Genomic DNA, 18,817 nt, shown 5'->3' on the forward strand with positions numbered 1-18,817 from the left:
TTCGTTTCTCTGCTGCCGCCGCCCACTGAAGCAGTTGTTTGTCGTCAGTGATCGCTGCTTCCTCAAACGTCTCACAATGGCGGAAAATATGTCTCTACTTGGCCTCGAAGACGAGTTGACATGCAGCATTTGTTTATGTCTTTTCGAGAACCCGGTAAGTTTAATCTGTGGACACAGTTTCTGCGCCAGCTGTCTCGAAGCGACATGGAAAGACAGAACATCATCATTGTCTTGCCCTCATTGCCGAATGGCTTTCAGCAGTAAACCAGAACTCAAGAAGAACACCGTCCTCAGCGCGGTGCTGGATGCCTATAGAATAAAAGCGGGTGTCCCTGAACCCGTTAAGGAACCATTTGAGGTGAAAAAGAAAGATCCAGATGAAATAAAATGTGACAGCTGCATGGAAGCCAAAGCGGTCAAAACTTGTCTGACTTGTATGGCGTCTTATTGTGAGGATCATGTCAGGCCTCACCGGGAGAATGCCATTTTCCGGGCGCATCAGCTGTCTGACCCGCTGGCAGATCTAATGGAGCGTCTCTGTTCCGATCATGGCAAACTGATGGAGTTCTACTGCATTCAGCACCAGAGCTGCATCTGCAGCAACTGTCTGCAGGGCGTTCATAAAGGCTGTGAGTTCATCACCGCAGAAGACCGGCGCTTTAAACAAAAGGTTGGGCCTATCTTTCAATTTATTTGGGAAGTAAATGTGATTTTTATTTTATTTTATGATAGATAAACATGAAAATTGACTGAACAGTCAAGTCACCTTTATTTATATAGCGCTTGTTACAATACAGATTGTATCAAAGCAGCTTCACAGTGATAACATGAAAATAATACAACAAAGTTTGTTTCGAGAAGAAAATTGTGTCATCGTCCACCAGTAAGGCAGATCAATAATATTGTTAAATATTAAATGTCCCCAACTAAGCAAGCCAAAAGCCAATTAAGGCAACAGTGGCAAGGAACCAAAACTCCATCAGGTGGCAGAATGGAGAAAAAAACCTTGGGAGAAACCAGGATCAGTCGGGGCCAGTTCTCCTCTGGCCAACAAACGAACAGTGTATGATTATGATTTTGGCAGCATTACAGGTCAGAAGTCAGATTGGATCAGAACATTCAGAATATTTATCCAGTTCCATCTGGTTGGAAGTCGGAGTCATCACACCGGTACAGAGACAAGTTTATTGAGGATCAGTGCCGGCTGTCGTGTTTCGATGAGGCCTTCACAGGGCTGATGAGGCTGGCACTTCAGGGATGCGTTGTGGATGGGTCCAGGCGCAGGTCCACCATCTGATCTGGATACGGCCCGGATCCGGCTGACTTCAGTAAACCTCGGAATAAACAGAAAGACTAACAGTAGCGTTGATGCCATTCTTCTTATGATGTAATGAGTACATCAGGTGTTATAAGAAGTGTCCCCGGTTCCGGCTGACCTAATCTATGCAGCCTAATAATCATTTAACTGATTTGAATAATAGAAATGTATAATGTTCTATATGAATGCCAGGTTAAAGAGATGCGTTTTTAGTCTAGATTTAAACTGACAGAGTGTGTCTGCTTCCCGGACTATGTTAGGAAGACTGTTCCAAAGTTTAGGTGCTAAATAGGAGAAGGATCTACCGCCTGTAGTTGATTTTGATATTCTAGGTATTATCAGCTGGCCAGAATTTTGAGATCGCAGTAGACGTGAAGGACCATAATGTGTTAAGAGCTCGCTCAAGTACTGGGGAGCTAAATCATGTAGTGCTTTGTAAGTAGTCAGCAATATTATAAAATGTATACGATGTTTAATAGGGAGCCAATGCAGTGTTGAAGAACGGGGCTAATATGGTCATACTTCCTGGTTCTAAGAACTCGAGCTGCTGCGTTTTTGGACCAACTGGACTTTGTTTATTAAGCGTGCAGGGCAACTAGCCAGTAGAGCATTACAATAATCTAGCATTGAGGTCATGAATGCATGAACTAACTGTTCCGCATTTTTCATTGAAAGCATATGTCGTAATTTAGATATATTTTTAAGATGGAAAAATGTGGTTTTACAGATACTAGACACGTGACTTTCAAATGAAAGATTGGTATCAAAGAGCACACCCAGGTTCCTAACCGACGACGAAGACTTGACAGAGCAGTAGACATGTGCCGGTATTCGGTAATGCGATAAATCGCGGTAATGAATATGCACGATATTGTTATCGCGGGCACTTCAAAATACCGTGAAAAATAATAGATCAGAATTTATATTTATAGAACGCGCATTAGTTTATTTTCCATCAACCACTTAAACAAACACTGCGTATACTGCGCGAAACACGTGCGCACTCTGATGTAAACAATCCCCACATGTAGAAGCACTGCGTGCATGCGGCGCAGTGCGTGCTCTAGTCTAATGTAAACAATCCTCACAAGGAGAAGCAGCATGGCGGAAGGAGGAACGCTGCCGATGATTTATCCATAGACGGTAAAATAAAGGATTTATCCTCCTTCTAAAAGCAGGGCTGTCAACTCTACGCATTCAGCGTGAGACCCATGCAATTTACAGTTTTCACACGCTCTCACGCCACACATCCATTTTCTCACGCAGAGAAAAATCACGGAGCAAAGAGGACACTGACATCGACAGACTAGACAGATGTAAGACACTTACTTTTGATATGAAAAAATTCTCAGCTCTCAGGTTCTGTCCATTTTATTACGAAATTCAGACAATAAATACCGTTTTGGCGCTTGTAAATGTGACGTGACAGATCGCTGTAACGCCTCAGTTCAAGCAAACCGATCATCTGCTACTTTTCATTTAAAGATGCAGTACAACTTACCGAAAGGTATTTATGCCTCATACATAATATCGATCAATCAGTGTTTTTCAACCACGGAAAGAGGTCAATAAAACTGCAGGTGAACAATTATGGCACAGAACGTTACATTTACCTCAGGAAAGCCATTTAATGACCACGTTAGTTGACTAGAAAGGAGTATTTTGCTAAATATGTGCACTATATTACATTTGTATTATATTTTTCTTGTGTCATAATTGTTATTATAATGAAAACCAAATTATATATATATTTTTTTTTTTTTACCTAATAATACCAGCTGACAGGGCTCTCTGTATGTTTACAGCATTATGTGAGATATATATTTTTCTAGAGAAATATAAAAATGTAGGCTATCTACTGTAGCCTACCTAATATTTATCCAAAGAGTCAATATTGAATCAAGATTGAAATCGAATTGAAATCGTGAAAATTTTGTAAAATTCAGTTTAGTTATCAAATGTTTTGACAATCACAATTACACCTATTGTGATGCAAGTTGTTTTTTTCTACAGCCCCTCCCAATCCATCCATTTCTCTTGAGCAATTAAAATATCGTGATAATACCGTATACCGTGATAAAAGCTCAATCAATTAATCGCAGCATGAAAATTTGATACCGGCACATGCCTACAGAGCAGCCATCCATTGTTATTCTGGGTTAATTCGTGCAGAGGTTTTTTGCCCGATAATTAGAAATTCAGTTTTTTTAGAATTAAGTGGTAGGAAATTACTAGTCATTAATCTTTTAATGACTAGTAATTTAATAGTCAGCGTAATCTATTAAAGTAATGTTAGTGATGTAGCTATACGTTTACATGATACCTTCGGTTTCATTTGGAATGAAATCATTCCGATCGATGAATCCCATAGTGTTTGTCACAAGCTAAAAATCTGATTTTTTATTTTTTTTATTTTATACAAATATATGTATATTTTACATATACATTTTTATATATACACTCACCTAAAGGATTATTAGGAACACCTGTTCAATTTCTCATTAATGCAATTATCTAATCAACCAATCACATGGCAGTTGCTTCAATGCATTTAGGGGTGTGGTCCTGGTCAAGACAATCTCCTGAACTCCAAACTGAATGTCAGAATGGGAAAGAAAGGTGATTTAAGCAATTTTGAGCGTGGCATGGTTGTTGGTGCCAGACGGGCCGGTCTGAGTATTTCACAATCTGCTCAGTTACTGGGATTTTCACGCACAACCATTTCTAGGGTTTACAAAGAATGGTGTGAAAAGGGAAAAACATCCAGTATGCGGCAGTCCTGTGGGCGAAAATGCCTTGTTGATGCTAGAGGTCAGAGGAGAATGGGCCGACTGATTCAAGCTGATAGAAGAGCAACTTTGACTGAAATAACCACTCGTTACAACCGAGGTATGCAGCAAAGCATTTGTGAAGCCACAACACGCAAAACCTTGAGGCGGATGGGCTACAACAGCAGAGGACCCCACCGGGTACCACTCATCTCCACTACAAATAGGAAAAAGAGGCTACAATTTGCACGAGCTCACCAAAATTGGACAGTTGAAGACTGGAAAAATGTTGCCTGGTCTGATGAGTCTCGATTTCTGTTGAGACATTCAGATGGTAGAGTCAGAATTTGGTGTAAACAGAATGAGAACATGGATCCATCATGCCTTGTTACCACTGTGCAGGCTGGTGGTGGTGGTGTAATGGTGTGGGGGATGTTTTCTTGGCACACTTTAGGCCCCTTAGTGCCAATTGGGCATCGTTTAAATGCCACGGCCTACCTGAGCATTGTTTTTGACCATGTCCATCCCTTTATGACCACCATGTACCCATCCTCTGATGGCTACTTCCAGCAGGATAATGCACCATGTCACAAAGCTCGAATCATTTCAAATTGGTTTCTTGAACATGACAATGAGTTCACTGTACTAAAATGGCCCCCACAGTCACCAGATCTCAACCCAATAGAGCATCTTTGGGATGTGGTGGAACGGGAGCTTCGTGCCCTGGATGTGCATCCCACAAATCTCCATCAACTGCAAGATGCTATCCTATCAATATGGGCCAACATTTCTAAAGAATGCTTTCAGCACCTTGTTGAATCAATGCCACGTAGAATTAAGGCAGTTCTGAAGGCGAAAGGGGGTCAAACACAGTATTAGTATGGCGTTCCTAATAATCCTTTAGGTGAGTGTATGTATATATATATATATATATATATATATATATATATATATATATATATATATATATATATATATATATATATATATAGGCTATATAATAGCCTATATATATATATATATATATATATATATATATATATATATATATATATATATATATATATAGGCTATATAATAGCCTACATAATATTTGAATATACAAAGTTCCCTGCTCTTTTTGTATACATCTCCTAAATTAATATTTATATGTTAAATCTATTATTAGCAGACTTAATAGATCTATTTCTGGACCAGATCTTTGGTATGTAATTAAATAAAAAGTACTTTGGGTGTCTTGTTCAATATATTTATTTTCATATAAAAGCAACAGAACTTAAATTACATCCAGTTTATTAGCAACACTGTGCACAAGCGTGAATCCCGCAATATCCGCCTTTGATCTCGCAGGTGTCTGATCCACTGCGAGAAGAGAGAAGTTAAGTGAACTGTCCGTCTTGCCTGCACTTTTTTCACTCCTCCCCTCACTGAATGTAGTGTTTACATGAACGCTAAATACATTTTTCGAGTTGATGTGCGGTATATATGACAAACTTCAAATTGGAATTTATATTTTTGACACGAATATAGTATATATTCCCCGTAAATATAGTTTCCCGCTGTTTGTGCATAGTATTCTCCTAAATTGCTTCTTTTCTTTGTTTTAAAGAGCAGACTGGTTACCTTGTCTTTGGTCGACGATTTCCAGTCCAATAGCTCACCAAAACCCGCCCAAAACTTTAACTGCCAAATGATCAATCATGTCACCATTATGTTCTGTTTGTTTTCGTTAGTCAGATGTGTTCCTTTGTTCTAGTTTCCCGCCCCTCATCAGTTACCATGGACACTTATAATGTTATATGACAGTCCCAATCATAGTTAATGTTTTGCATTGCTGCGTGCAAGCTGAAGCGATCACCGATACAATGAAGCGCTTAACTGCAATGTTAATTAACTCAACCAAATCATCCTATATGAGATTAATCAGATATTTATACTACATAAACTTAATATTACGACTATATCTGCACAAAATTATGCAAATGCACAGGCGAACTTGGCTGTGCTGCATGGTCAGCATGTGTAACTCCTGTTGTGGATGCGCTGTACCTGCAACAACGCGCTGAAACATGGCAACAAAACCCAGAGAATTCACAATGTTTTATTACAATAGTGTTCAATTTAATGTTATGTATATGACAGTCCCAGTGTTGTGCATTGCTGTTTGAACTGCGCACGCTGAAGCCAAAGATGATCACTGGTACAATGATCACTGGTACAAAGCGCTTCACTGCATTGATAATTAACTCAACAAAACACATCCTATATGAGATAAATCAGATATACACAAAATAAACATAATATTACAACTGACAATGGCACAAAAGGCTGCGAATACACAAGCAAACTTGACTGTGCTTGTCATGAAGGCTTAACTCAGTGGACGCGCTCTTTCCGCAACAACGTGCTGAAATTCGGGCCTACAAAGAACTCACATTATTCTTTTACAGTCGAATTTTAATTATAATTCTATGTAGCCTATATGACAGATTGGTGCTGCAGATGTTGCACTCAACTGTATTCCTTTTTGAAGTGATTCCAATCATATCAAGCAATGTGAAACCATCATGGCGAACAGCACGCATCTGAAGTGTCTCAGCTGAAGGAAATAATCCATTATCTATTGGCTTTAATTAATATCGGCCTAATTTTCTTATTGGATCGATAACGATAACATTAAAAATTAGCATTTAACAGGCCGATACTGATATGGTGGCCGATATATCGTGCATCCCTAATATTAGGTTTCAAAGTGCAAGTTTTTGAAAACGAGTTTTGAAAACGATACAGTTATCATCTCCGTGTAAACTTCAAAAACGTGAATCTGTGAAAACGTTGACACATGCACATGCACATGCAGAGTGGCCCTGTGGGGAAAAACGCCCCCTTAAGGTCCGTGTAATATTATTTTTTTGTGTGAAACGAAAGTTAAATGTGTCTAGAATAATATGAAGTATGAAACATTTCCAGAGTTTTCATGTTATTAGATAATAATAAGAAAATTAAAATAAAAGATTTGTGCCAAGGGGGGTGTTAAGGGTAAAATGCCCTCATTCTGACAAAGCAATTTGCTTGATACATTTACAGCAAAATCAGAGTACAAGCAGTTTTAGCATAAAATTAAAAAGACAAGCCAAAATAACAATAGATAAATATGAATATTTATTATGAACCTGTCATGCACGGTTGTAGAACAGATTATGAATAAGAACAATAAGTTTAGAATGTCTTTAATGATCCACACGAGTCAACTCAAATACAGACAGGCAAACAAATACAACTCAGGCATTAATGAGACTGGACAAAGAACACTGAAAACACAGGAACTTACTGGTGATGATAAGGATTAACTAAGATTAATAAATCCTGTAGAAATTATTGTTTATTCATTGTTAGTTCATGTTACCTAATGCTAAACAAAATGAAACCTTATTGTAAAATGTAAAATGTTTGTTTGGGACATGGCTTTTAATGATGAGCCTTTTGATTTTGTAATCAGGCTCTCAAAGTATATAAAAATTTGGATTTAGATTTATCAGCCAATATATCGGTTATCAAATTTTCATATTTGAACAGCATTCCTAAAACTTATTTCAAAGTTTGTGTTCTCAGGCCACCAAAACATTGTTGTTGCGTAAATGAACGGCCAGAACGCATAAAAAGTTTTCTGTTTTCAGTTGAAAATGGTGTCGTGTAAACAGCCCCCTTAAATTAATAATGAATAATATTTACAACAGAAATTAATCAATGCTGAACTTGATTAAACAGGACAATGACTTGCTTCTAGATCTGCTGTACAGACAAAACAATCTGATTGGCTAATAAATAGATAAACATAGTAATTTTCCACACATATACAGATAAACGGAAGCATATCTCCATCGATGTTGCAGCTGACACTTGGACCCTGAAGTTAGGCGTCGTGACCTTCTTGGTCGCAGATTTGGGTTGCTGGGCACCAGCATTTCCAGAACAACAACTCCAATAATGCCAGTGGTTCCTTAACCTGCAACCAAAAAGACTAACACACACACAGCTTTTCCAAGGTTGGATTTGGCTAGGCTCTAACTATAAACAGGAGAGTCCTCTCCAAACATCAAGATAAAGCGTTTTTTCTCTCAAGGAGAGGACACTTTAGTCTAACTGGAAAGTAAGGCTTTTACAAAGAAATGGTCCCTTAACCTATTGGCTTCAAGGACCCCTATATGTTTTAACACATTGAAGACCTTTCTCAAACACAAAACAAGTCCCTATTTCATTTCCGGGATAAATAAGCAAGCACTGTTACTGCATTCAGATATCAAATACAGACATTAAAGAATACATGAAAGGAACATTTCAGTAATCACACTGGTAACTTCTATAACAAAGTAAAATCTCCAGAGAAGTCATTCAACTCATTTGATATTTAGAAGGAAAAATATTGATTAATACCTTGATTATAATCACTCATTACATTTACATTGAAGCAGCAGTGGATTCCAATCCACCCCCGGCCCTTCATCACTGTGAAGCTGCTTTGAAACAATCTGTATTCTAAAAAGCACTATATAAATAAAGGTGACTTGACTTGACATCAACCGATAACTTTATTTGACATTCATGTAAACCCTACATTCGGATTGATCAATTGGAATGATTTCATTGCGATTGAAACAAAAAGTGTCCATGTAAACATAGCTTTTGGCCAGTTCATTCCGATTGACGTGGTTACTTTTTTTATTCCGACTGTGCTAGTAGTCAGATTATAATCGGAATATTAGGGTCCATGTAAGCACTGCTGGCGCACCTGCGTACACTGACATAAGCTTTTCAATATGAATTCTGTTACTTCATTTCTATGTCAGTAATTTCAGCGCTGTAAAACAATATATGTCATTGCAGCACTGTTATAGGTTACTAAGTATTAGGACTCTTGGAATGCTGCTCAGGCAATTTAATTTGACGACCAAAACAAACTTTTGTATAGCTTTTTATGTACACTTCACAATAACTGATTTTGACTTTTTTTTAATCGTAGTAATATAATAAATTGACCCTAAGCAAAATACAGAATCAATTAACTATCTAGTCACAAATGTTTTGTGACATCAAACGCAGGTGGTGCAATAATGTCTGTTAATTAATCAGTTCAAGAAAGCAATTAAAGGGATACTCCACCGTTCTTTCATATTAAACTATGTTATTCCCTTAACTAAGAAGAGTTGATACATACCTCTCTCGTCTCAGTGCGTGCACTCAATCGCTCTGGCGCGCGACGACACTTTGATAGCATTTAGCGTAGCCCAGTTCATTCATTAGGGACCAAACAGAGATGAAGTTAGAAGCGACCAAACACCTCCACGTTTTCCCTATTTAAATACAGTTACACGAGTAGTTACACGACCAAGTATGGTGACACAAAATAAAACGTGGCGCTTTTCTAAGCGGGTAAAAAGGATAACTATAATGTATGGCGGAATAGCACTTGAAGTTGGAAGCACTTCGAGGTGAGGTGTTTGGTCGCTTCTAACTTCATCTCTGTTTGGTCCCTAATGAATGAACTGGGCTAAGCTAAGTGCTATCAAAGTGTCGCCACGCGCCAGAGCGATTGAGTGCACGCACTGAGACGAGAGAGGTATGTTAAGGGAATAACATAGTTTAATATGAAAAAACGGTGAAGTATCCCTTTAATGTCAAATTAGTATAGGCTAGTTAATTTGCACAAACTACAGAAAGACATTTTTTACCATCTTATGAAGTATGTAATTGTTGTACACTTTACACCTGTATATGTAGTTCATTTAGTCTGCAGCTGTTTTCACAATGTAATTTCTCTGTAATGAACATGGCTTTTTAGGACTAGTTCACTATCACAGGTCGGGAGCTATAGTTTCAACCACACAAGTTTGCCACACATTGTTTGTTGAAAACCTACAGGGGGAAATTGCAATCATATTTAGCTAATAATGTTGTTGGGAAATGCATTACTGATTGGTTGGATTTATGCAAGAATAAAATGAGCAAACCTTTAATTCCCCTTGGAGTTGATTAGTAAGGCTAGTTGTTGCTGAATGCTTTTTATTTCTTCTTTTTTTTCTCTCATTACAGCTTAAGCATAGTGTCCAATAATCTAATATTTATTTATTTTTGTTTATTTTACATGTAAACATTGGATTGTGTGGTCTGAATCATTCAGCAATGAAGATATTCTCTAAAATACTTTGTGTCCTTTTATTCTTGAAAATATTTTAGACTGACCTGACTGACAAGCTCAACATCCTTGAAGACAAAACTGACAAGAATCAGCAGGTTATCACACAGATGAAGGAGCAACAAGCCAAATTAAAAGTTAGTAAATGTTCATTTTGATTTGAGTATTAGCAGAATCAGACAGACTGATTCTGATGTAAGATGATAGGATTCAAGATGTGCATGTCCCTCCCTTTACCTACCATCATGAATTAGGCCTACACTCCATCCATGCATCTCAAACATCAGGAGCTCCATAAGATGGAGTTTTAGACTTTGGGCTTACATTTTCTTTGGTGTTGCTTTCCCAGGAATTAGCTACAACCCGCAAACGTATTCTTGAGGTGGAATACAGGCAGATCAGAGAAGCAATCGACCGTGATGAGAAAGAGGCAATGTTTGCTATTGATAAGGAACAGGAGAAATGTCAGAGCAAACTGGTCTCCTTGATGAAGAAATTTAATGAGAACATCGAGAAGATGAATAGGACCAAATCTGAGATCAACATACTGTTGGACCAGTCGCAATCCCTCACATTCTTAAAGGTGATGCACAGTATGATTTTAAATTAAAACTTTTCTGCTTTATAACTCTTTAAAACCTTAGATATACACTGCAAATCAGTTTTATTGTCAAAAATGTACAGACTTTCAGCTGTTTGCAATGAACAAATCAAACAAAAGTAATTGAAATAGCTCAACACAACAAATGCTTCAAGTGGTTTTCCCAAATTCAACTGAAAATGCAACTTTTAATGACTTCAGCAGTCTCAAAATTATTCAACCTCTTCATGGCAAGCATATTTAGTACTTAGTAGAACACCCTTTTGCTGTTATGACCTGCTGCAAATGAGATGTATAACCAGACACCAGCTTCTGGCAGCATTTCTGAGGAATCTTGGCTCATTCCTCATGAGCAATGGCCTCCAGTTCAGTAATATTCTTGGGTTTGCATGCTACAACTGCCTTCTTCAAATCCCACCAGAGATTTTATATGGGGTTCAAGTCAGGTGACTGTGATGGCTACTGTAGAATCTTCTGGGACTTCTTCTGCAACCAAGCCTTGGTGGAATTTGAGGTATGCTTGGGATCATCCGATTGTTAAGTCTGACGTCACGCGTGACGTTTAGCCTTTTCCGGGTCCAAGCGCTCCTCTCGTCCAGAAATAACAATGGTGGAACCTGTAAATTTATTTACGATCACGTCCTTCTTAGTGCGGCACCTTTGGCGGTCAAAAAGGGTTTAAATTCATTTAACACCAACAGAGTGGTTAGTGTAGCTCATCACTCAGGTGGCATAATTAAGGGTAGAGTCCAGGCATCAATGAAAAAGAAGATTTACGAGGTTGAAGTGAGTTAGCTCGGGACACGGGACACAGCACTGCGGCATTGTAAAAACACTCAATAATAACCAAAACACTAGCGAAAGCGGTAGGTAGGTAGAGAGGACCAGTGCCCGGTTGCATAAAGCACCTTAAGTGTAATTTTCCCTTAAATTCTCCCTTATGTTTCCCTTAAACCTAAGGGTGTTGCAGAAAAAAAACCTTAAATGTTACTTAAGGGTTTCTTTAAGTGAAACGTCATAAACACTTAGAATTTCCCTTAAACGCTGTTTTTTCACTTAAGTAATCCCTTAAAAAGCGTCAAGTGTTGCATAAAACCCCTTAACGGTCATTTCCCTAAGTATAACTTAAGGTTTGGAAATCGTAACCTTAAGAGTAACGCGGACATTTAAACGCAACGGTCAAAAATTGTTTTTCTTTTACCATATTTGTCAAGAAGAATGCATTTCTCCTCCTCTGTCCAATTAGGCTCTCTTTTTTTGTTTTCTTTATCCATTCCGATATCCTAGCCTACTTTATTTGATTGCGAAAGTGTTAGTGTTTTGCGTATCTATGGCAACAACAGACTTTTATAACGTGAATCCAGGATCGCTGTCGTGAAACACTTAAATGTTTCCCTTACCTAAGAGAACCGTTTAAGAGATTATATGCAACACCCTTAAGTTATTCTCTTAGGTAAGGGGAAATCGCCCCTTAAGTATCATACTTAAGGGAAAAACTTAAGGTGCTTTATGCAACCGGGCACTGGACTTTGGACCCGGAAAGAGTATTATCGGAGAGTGGTTACGTCACGACTTAACAACCGAATTGTACTGTTGGAAGGTCCATAGATGCCCAAGCTTTAGCTTCCTCACTGACGGCATGGCGTTTTCTCCTAGGATTTCCTGATACTTCAATGAATCCATCTTGCCTTCCACACGCTGCAGGTTTCCAGTGCAAGTTTTCCAGATAATGCAAAGCAGCTCCAGAGCATCACGAAGCCATCACCATGCTTAACTGTGGGCAGAGTGCTCTTTTCGGCATATGCTTCATTCTTCTTCCTCCAGACATACCACTGATCCATAGGGCTGAAAAGTTCCTGTTTTGTTTCATCGCTCGAAAGAAAAGAATCTCAAAACTTATATGGCTTATTTATATGATTTTGAGAAAGTTGGAGCCGACTTTTCTTGTGCTTTTGGTGTACATCTTGGAGTTCTGGAATGGAAACCACATGTGTTTAGTACGCGCCTTTCTGTGCAAGCTGAAACCTAAGTGCCTGTTGCAACTAAGTCTTGCTGCAGGTCTTTTGCAGTCACGAGGGTTTTTCTGAAAATGCCTTCTCAGATATCTGGTTGCAGCAGTTGATGGCCTCCTTTTTCTGCCCTGTCCAGGTAGTGTAATCACTGTTCCTTGTAACTTTGAACTCGCAAACTATGCTTCCAACTTTTTGGACCATTCTTTTGACTTAGCCATATTTCTAACATGCAGTCAAACGTGACACTCAACAAACTTAGCCAGTTCAGATATTTAATGTGTTCTAGCTCAAGCACAGCTGGTGCAACTAATGAAGCCCTTGATTAGTTGCATCACCAGTGAAGACCATCAAGGTGTGGCCTGTGGGGGCAGATTCCTCACTCCAGGAAAGGTTTCTACACACAGACTGGAGTATGTTTGCTTCTCAAGCCACCAGTGGCTCTCACACGGACATTGACTGCTACACCTCCTCTGTACTGGATTATATCAATACCACCATTGACAGTGTTACAACCCAGAAGCAGATCACCACATACCCAAATCAGAAGCCATGGATGAACAGGGAAGTGCGACTCCTATTGAAGACACGCAACACTGCCTTCAGATCAGGAGATGCACAAGCCTATAGCACATCCAGAGCAAATCTGAAAAGGAGCATCAAAGAGGCCAAGCACTGCTACAAGCTTAAGATAGAGGGACACTTTTCCAACGCTGACCCTCGGCGCATGTGGCAGGGCATTCAGGCCATCAGTGACTACAAACCCTCTCACTCCACCCCCGCAGCCACTGATGTCAACTTCCTGAACGAGCTAAATGACTTTTATGCTCGCTTTGAAAGAGACAACAGAGAAACTGCCACCAAGCTCAAATCCTCAGCTGACCACCCGCCGATCACACTCTCCTCCACAGATGTCTGCAATGCACTGAGCAGGATCAGCACGCACAAGGCTGCTGGACCAGACAACATCCCTGGACGCGTACTCAGGGCATGTGCGGAGCAGCTCGCTGGGGTTTTTACAGACATTTTCAACCTGTCTCTTGCCCAAGCAGCTGTACCAACATGCTTTAAATGCACTTCCATTGTGCCAGTGCCAAAACACTCCAGCCCGAAGTGCCTTAACGACTACCGCCCTGTAGCACTCACACCCATCGTAATGAAGTGCTTTGAGCGGCTGGTCCTGGCACACCTAAAAGACTCTCTTCCATCCACATTGGACTCACACCAGTTTGCCTACCGTAGCAATAGGAGCACAGAGGATGCAGTTTCCATGGCACTGCACTCTGTGCTCACACATCTGGACAATAAGAACACTTATGCACGCATGCTGTTTGTTGACTTCAGCTCAGCATTCAACACTGTCATCCCAACTAAGTTAATAGCCAAACTTGGAGACCTGGGCATCAACACCTCCATGTGCAACTGGATTTTGGACTTTTTGACCAACAGACCCCAGAATGTTCGATCAGGCTCCAACTGCTCCACGTCCATCACACTCAACACTGGTGTACCACAGGGCTGTGTGCTAAGCCCGTTTCTCTACTCCCTCTTCACCTCCGACTGCAAGCCTGTGTACGGATCTAATTCCATCGTCAAGTTTGCGGACGACACTACGGTGATTGGTCTCATCAGCAACAACGATGAGACTGCCTATAGGGAGGAGATCAAGCACCTGGCCACATGGTGCACTGAAAATAACCAGCTCCTCAACACCACCAAAACGAAGGAGCTCATCGTGGACTTCAGGAAAGTGTCAAGAGGCACACACGACACCATCCACATCAATGGAATGGCTGTTGAGCGTGTCTCCAGTTTCAAGTTCCTGGGGACCCACATCTCGGCGGACATGACCTGGACAACCAACACCTCCAGCCTGGTCAAGAAGGCTCACCAGCGCCTTTTCTTCCTGAGGACACTGAGGAAGAATCAGCTTTCCTCCACTATCCTGGTGAACTTCTATCGCTGTGCAATAGAAAGCATCCTGACCAACTGTGCTACAGTGTGGTATGGGAGCTGTTCTGTTGCAGAGCGCAAGGCACTGCAGCGGGTGGTGAAAACCGCCCAGCGCATCACTGGGACTCCACTACCTGCCATCGAGCACATCCAGAGGAAACGCTGTCTGCATCGAGCTCGCAGCATCCTTAAGGACTCCTCTCACCCAGCCCACAGACTGTTTTCTCTCCTGCCCTCCGGCAGGCGTTTCAGGTGCCTACGGACCAGGACCAGCAGACTAAAGAACAGTTTTTTCCCCAGAGCTGTCTCTTTATTAAACTCTAACCCTCATTGATCCCACTCCCCTCATATACTGATTGACTCTCCTCTCCCTCCTCACACCTGCCTCCATTTTGTTATTTGCAATACTATAATGTTCATTTGCACTGCTGACTGTTATTATAGAAACAACTGTTTACATATGCATCTTGCACTACTACCTTGACTGGAATATGCTCAATTTGCACTGCCGACTGTTTATTTACAGTACCGACTGTTTACATATACATTTGCAATACCGTACTTTAACTGTAATATGCAATTACTTCCACTGCACTTTCACTCGGATAGCTTCTGTCCAAACTTTATTTGCACTACTTTAAATCCATTGTTATACTGCTCATTTTAGCCTAACTTATACATATATCTATTTGTAAAATTCTGTTTATAGTAATAGCCATCTGTATATTATGCTCACATTCTGTTTATAGTAACAGCCATCTGTATATATATTCATAGTACATATCTATCTGTAAAATTCTGTTTATAGTAACAGTCATCTGTATATGATATTCAGTACATATCTATCTGTAAAAATTCTGTTTATAGTAATAGCCATCTGTATATTATATTCAGTACATCTAGCTGTAAATTCTGTTCACAGTAATAGTTATCTGTATATTATATTCATAGGACAAATCTATCTGTAATTTTTTGTTTATAATAGTATTCAACTCTATATTTATTCAGTACATATCCATGTTCTGCACTTATGGAACCACTGTATATCCTGCACTTGCTGCTATTGCACTTCTGGTTAGACCTAAACTGCATTTCGTTGCCTTGTACCTGTACTTGTGTAATGACAATAAAGTTGAATCTAATCTAATCTAATCTAATCTAATCAGCTGTTGCGGTCCTGCACATTATGGAGAGTTGCGCTTCCCTGATCACAGTCCAGCAGGATGCCCACACGGCTTGGGTTGGGATTTGCCAACACCGTCTCGATGCTGTTGTGCCATGCGGAAAGCTTTGAGACAACCCCTGTTTTGCAGATTTGTGTTGTTGTGATGGATTCAATTCAGGGGGTTGAATAATTTTGACTGAGACTGCAGAAATCATTAAAAGTTGCATTTTCAGTTGAATTTGGGGAAACCACTTGAAACGTTTGTTGTGTTGAGCTATTTCAATTTATTTTTGTGTGATTTGTTCATTGCAAAAGTCAAAATTTTGCCAATAAACCTGATTTGCAATGGGGATTGAATCATTTAAATTACAACTGTATATAATCAAATGTTGTGGGGTGGGGCATATGTGTGAAGCCCAGTGTAAGTGCCTGCTTGTCAATTCAAGAAAATTCAACATGAGCTCTCACACTTGATCAGTTTTATACCTAACCTGAATGTTGTTCGATGCCACTTGTATATCTGGATTCTTGAATTTCCCATTCTCTGTCACAGGCCTCTGTGGATTTGCCCTCAGTGGTAAATTTTGAGCCCTATAACCCTCGTATGACTGTGGAAGGTAAAGAGGTGATAGCTTACCATTCTGCAGCAGTTGCACTGAAGGAATGGATCACCAAATTAATGGAGCAGCCAGCAGAGAACAGAATCTTTGTACTTAAACCAGGTGTGTTAGTGTGGGAGCTTGTATAAAATGTGCAGCTTGTTTTAATGTTTGCAGTAAGTTCAAGAATACAGCAACATCATAGTGCATGCTTAGAGTTCTGACATACATGTTTTTACAGAGTTTGAAAAATCTGTTCTTGGTTCAGGTGAGATTGTCTTTTGAAATGATTGGTGTGGAAATCTGGGACATAATCACATAAAAACATGTTTATACAAATGATAATGTTGCGTGATTGTATGTTGTTGAGGTTATCCTTAGTAAAGCTGCGGGCAGAAGATGTGAACTAGTTCTCTAATTCTCTAGGAAACCAATTCCCAATTCCTCCACTCCTGCAAAATCCACAGCTGCCACATCCAAGAGAGTATCCAAGAGAGTATCCAAGAGAGTATCCAAGAGAGTATCCAAGAGATTTTGCTGTGAGCCAAGAGATGTGTAAGTTGTTACTCCTTTACAAGTGAATGGGCTGTTTTCCCTGATTCAGTACATCCATCCATCACTATTCTTTCATTATTCTCTTGATATATTTCAGCACGTATGAATTCTCCCAACCCAGCCTGCACTCCCAAAACCAAGGCTCTAGGAGCTAAACAGAAAAGTAAGTCAAGTGTATATATATATATATATATATATATATATATATATATATATATATATATATATATATATATATATATATATATATTTACACCTTTCTCTAATTGTTCCTTTTTCCTAATAGACAAGAATCCTAATAAAGAGCCCAAAGATCACAAAGACCGTAAAGACCAGAAGTCAAACAGTAAGCTCTGACCTCCATATGTTCATTGTTTTACAACTGTTATTACTGTTCGTCTGATTAGCGTTTTGTGTGTAGAACATATTCACTCCTAGTGATTGGACTGGAAAAGGAGGGGCCTTTGTTAGTATCTTATGGTTCACAGAGATATTCTCATATTTTTTTCTGAAAAGGAATGTGAATCAAATTAGTATTTATTTTAAATGTTTCTAACATTACATATATCTTCTTTGCCAGGATCCAGGAATCCCCCTAAAGGAATAAATCCTGTTTTCTCCAAAAGCATGGAGAACTTGCTTGACTTCACACCTAAAACTGTAGACATACTTGACATATGTATGTGGGAAAAGTTCTTGTTAAATTTTCCCCTTCTAAATGTAATCTTTTCTGTAAGGAGTCTGTGCTCCTCATTGTAATTCCGGAATAGACTTTAGATTCTACTCTAAAAGCAATCAATCAAATCAATCAATCAACTAATTAATCAATAGAAATATATCAGACCATTATTCAATTTATACGTATTATTTTATTGAATCTCCCAGGGGTTCGTTTCCTGTACAAAGACATGACTCACTATTAAGAATGCATTATTGGAGAAATGAATTAGCTAGTCACAAATGTTTCCAAAAAAAACTGTAGTAACATGATAACAGCTCCATCATTTAAACCAAAAATATAGGACTGTCGTTGATGACGTCAAGCGCAGGTGGTGTATTAAGTTAAATTCTGCTAATTAATCAGTTTGAGAAAGCAATTAGTCAAATTAATATAGTTAATTTGCATGAACAATAATTTATTTATATATGCAGTTCATTTAATCAGCAGCTTTTTTCACAATGTAATTTCTTTATAACGAACATGGCTCCTTAGGACTACTTCACTATCACAGGTCGAGAGCTGTAGCTCTAACTACACAAGTTTGTAATGCTGTTTTCAAATGTTCGTTGAAAATCTGGTTTCAGGAAATGGCAAATAATTGAACACTACCAACAATACTGTTGGTAACACCGAAAATTACAATCATATTTGGTTAACAATGCTGTTGGGAAATGCACCCCTGATTGGTTGGATTTGTTATACTAATGCATGTATAAAATGAGCAAACCTTTAATTTTGGAGTCAATTCTTTAGTTGTTGCTGAACGTTTTTTATTTCTTCTTTCTCTCTTTACAGCTCAACCTCTTAGTTCACCAGCTGCGCAAAACTTTGTTAAAAGGAGTGAACTTCTAAAATGTGAGTAGATAGTTTCTCCCTGTTTCACAGACAAGACTTAAAGGTCCCATGACATGAAATTTCCACTTTCTGAGGTTTTT

General features: G+C 39.2%; 1 protein-coding gene across 3 annotated transcripts in view; it reads left to right on the forward strand.

The window, feature by feature from the left end:
- Positions 1-18,817, forward strand: part of trim25 (tripartite motif containing 25) — a 24,140-nt gene continuing 5,323 nt past the window's right edge. The window contains exons 1-10 of one of the 3 annotated variants that reach the window (XM_082136829.1): positions 4-670; positions 10,321-10,416; positions 10,629-10,862; positions 16,561-16,729; positions 16,848-16,874; positions 17,033-17,161; positions 17,259-17,324; positions 17,448-17,507; positions 17,742-17,840; positions 18,678-18,737. In XM_082136829.1, the coding sequence (XP_081992955.1) occupies positions 77-670; positions 10,321-10,416; positions 10,629-10,862; positions 16,561-16,729; positions 16,848-16,874; positions 17,033-17,161; positions 17,259-17,324; positions 17,448-17,507; positions 17,742-17,840; positions 18,678-18,737 (1,534 nt within the window). In that variant the 5' untranslated portion in view covers positions 4-76. Of the gene's footprint in view, positions 671-10,320; positions 10,417-10,628; positions 10,863-16,560; positions 16,730-16,847; positions 16,875-17,032; positions 17,162-17,258; positions 17,325-17,447; positions 17,508-17,741; positions 17,841-18,677; positions 18,738-18,817 lie in introns of all 3 variants that reach the window. The other 2 variants (XM_082136831.1, XM_082136830.1) reach the window with 2 other exon arrangements.

Source organism: Leuciscus leuciscus (assembly GCF_965113295.1).
Source record: "Leuciscus leuciscus genome assembly, chromosome: 14".
In the NCBI taxonomy this organism is placed as follows: domain Eukaryota; kingdom Metazoa; phylum Chordata; class Actinopteri; order Cypriniformes; family Leuciscidae; genus Leuciscus; species Leuciscus leuciscus.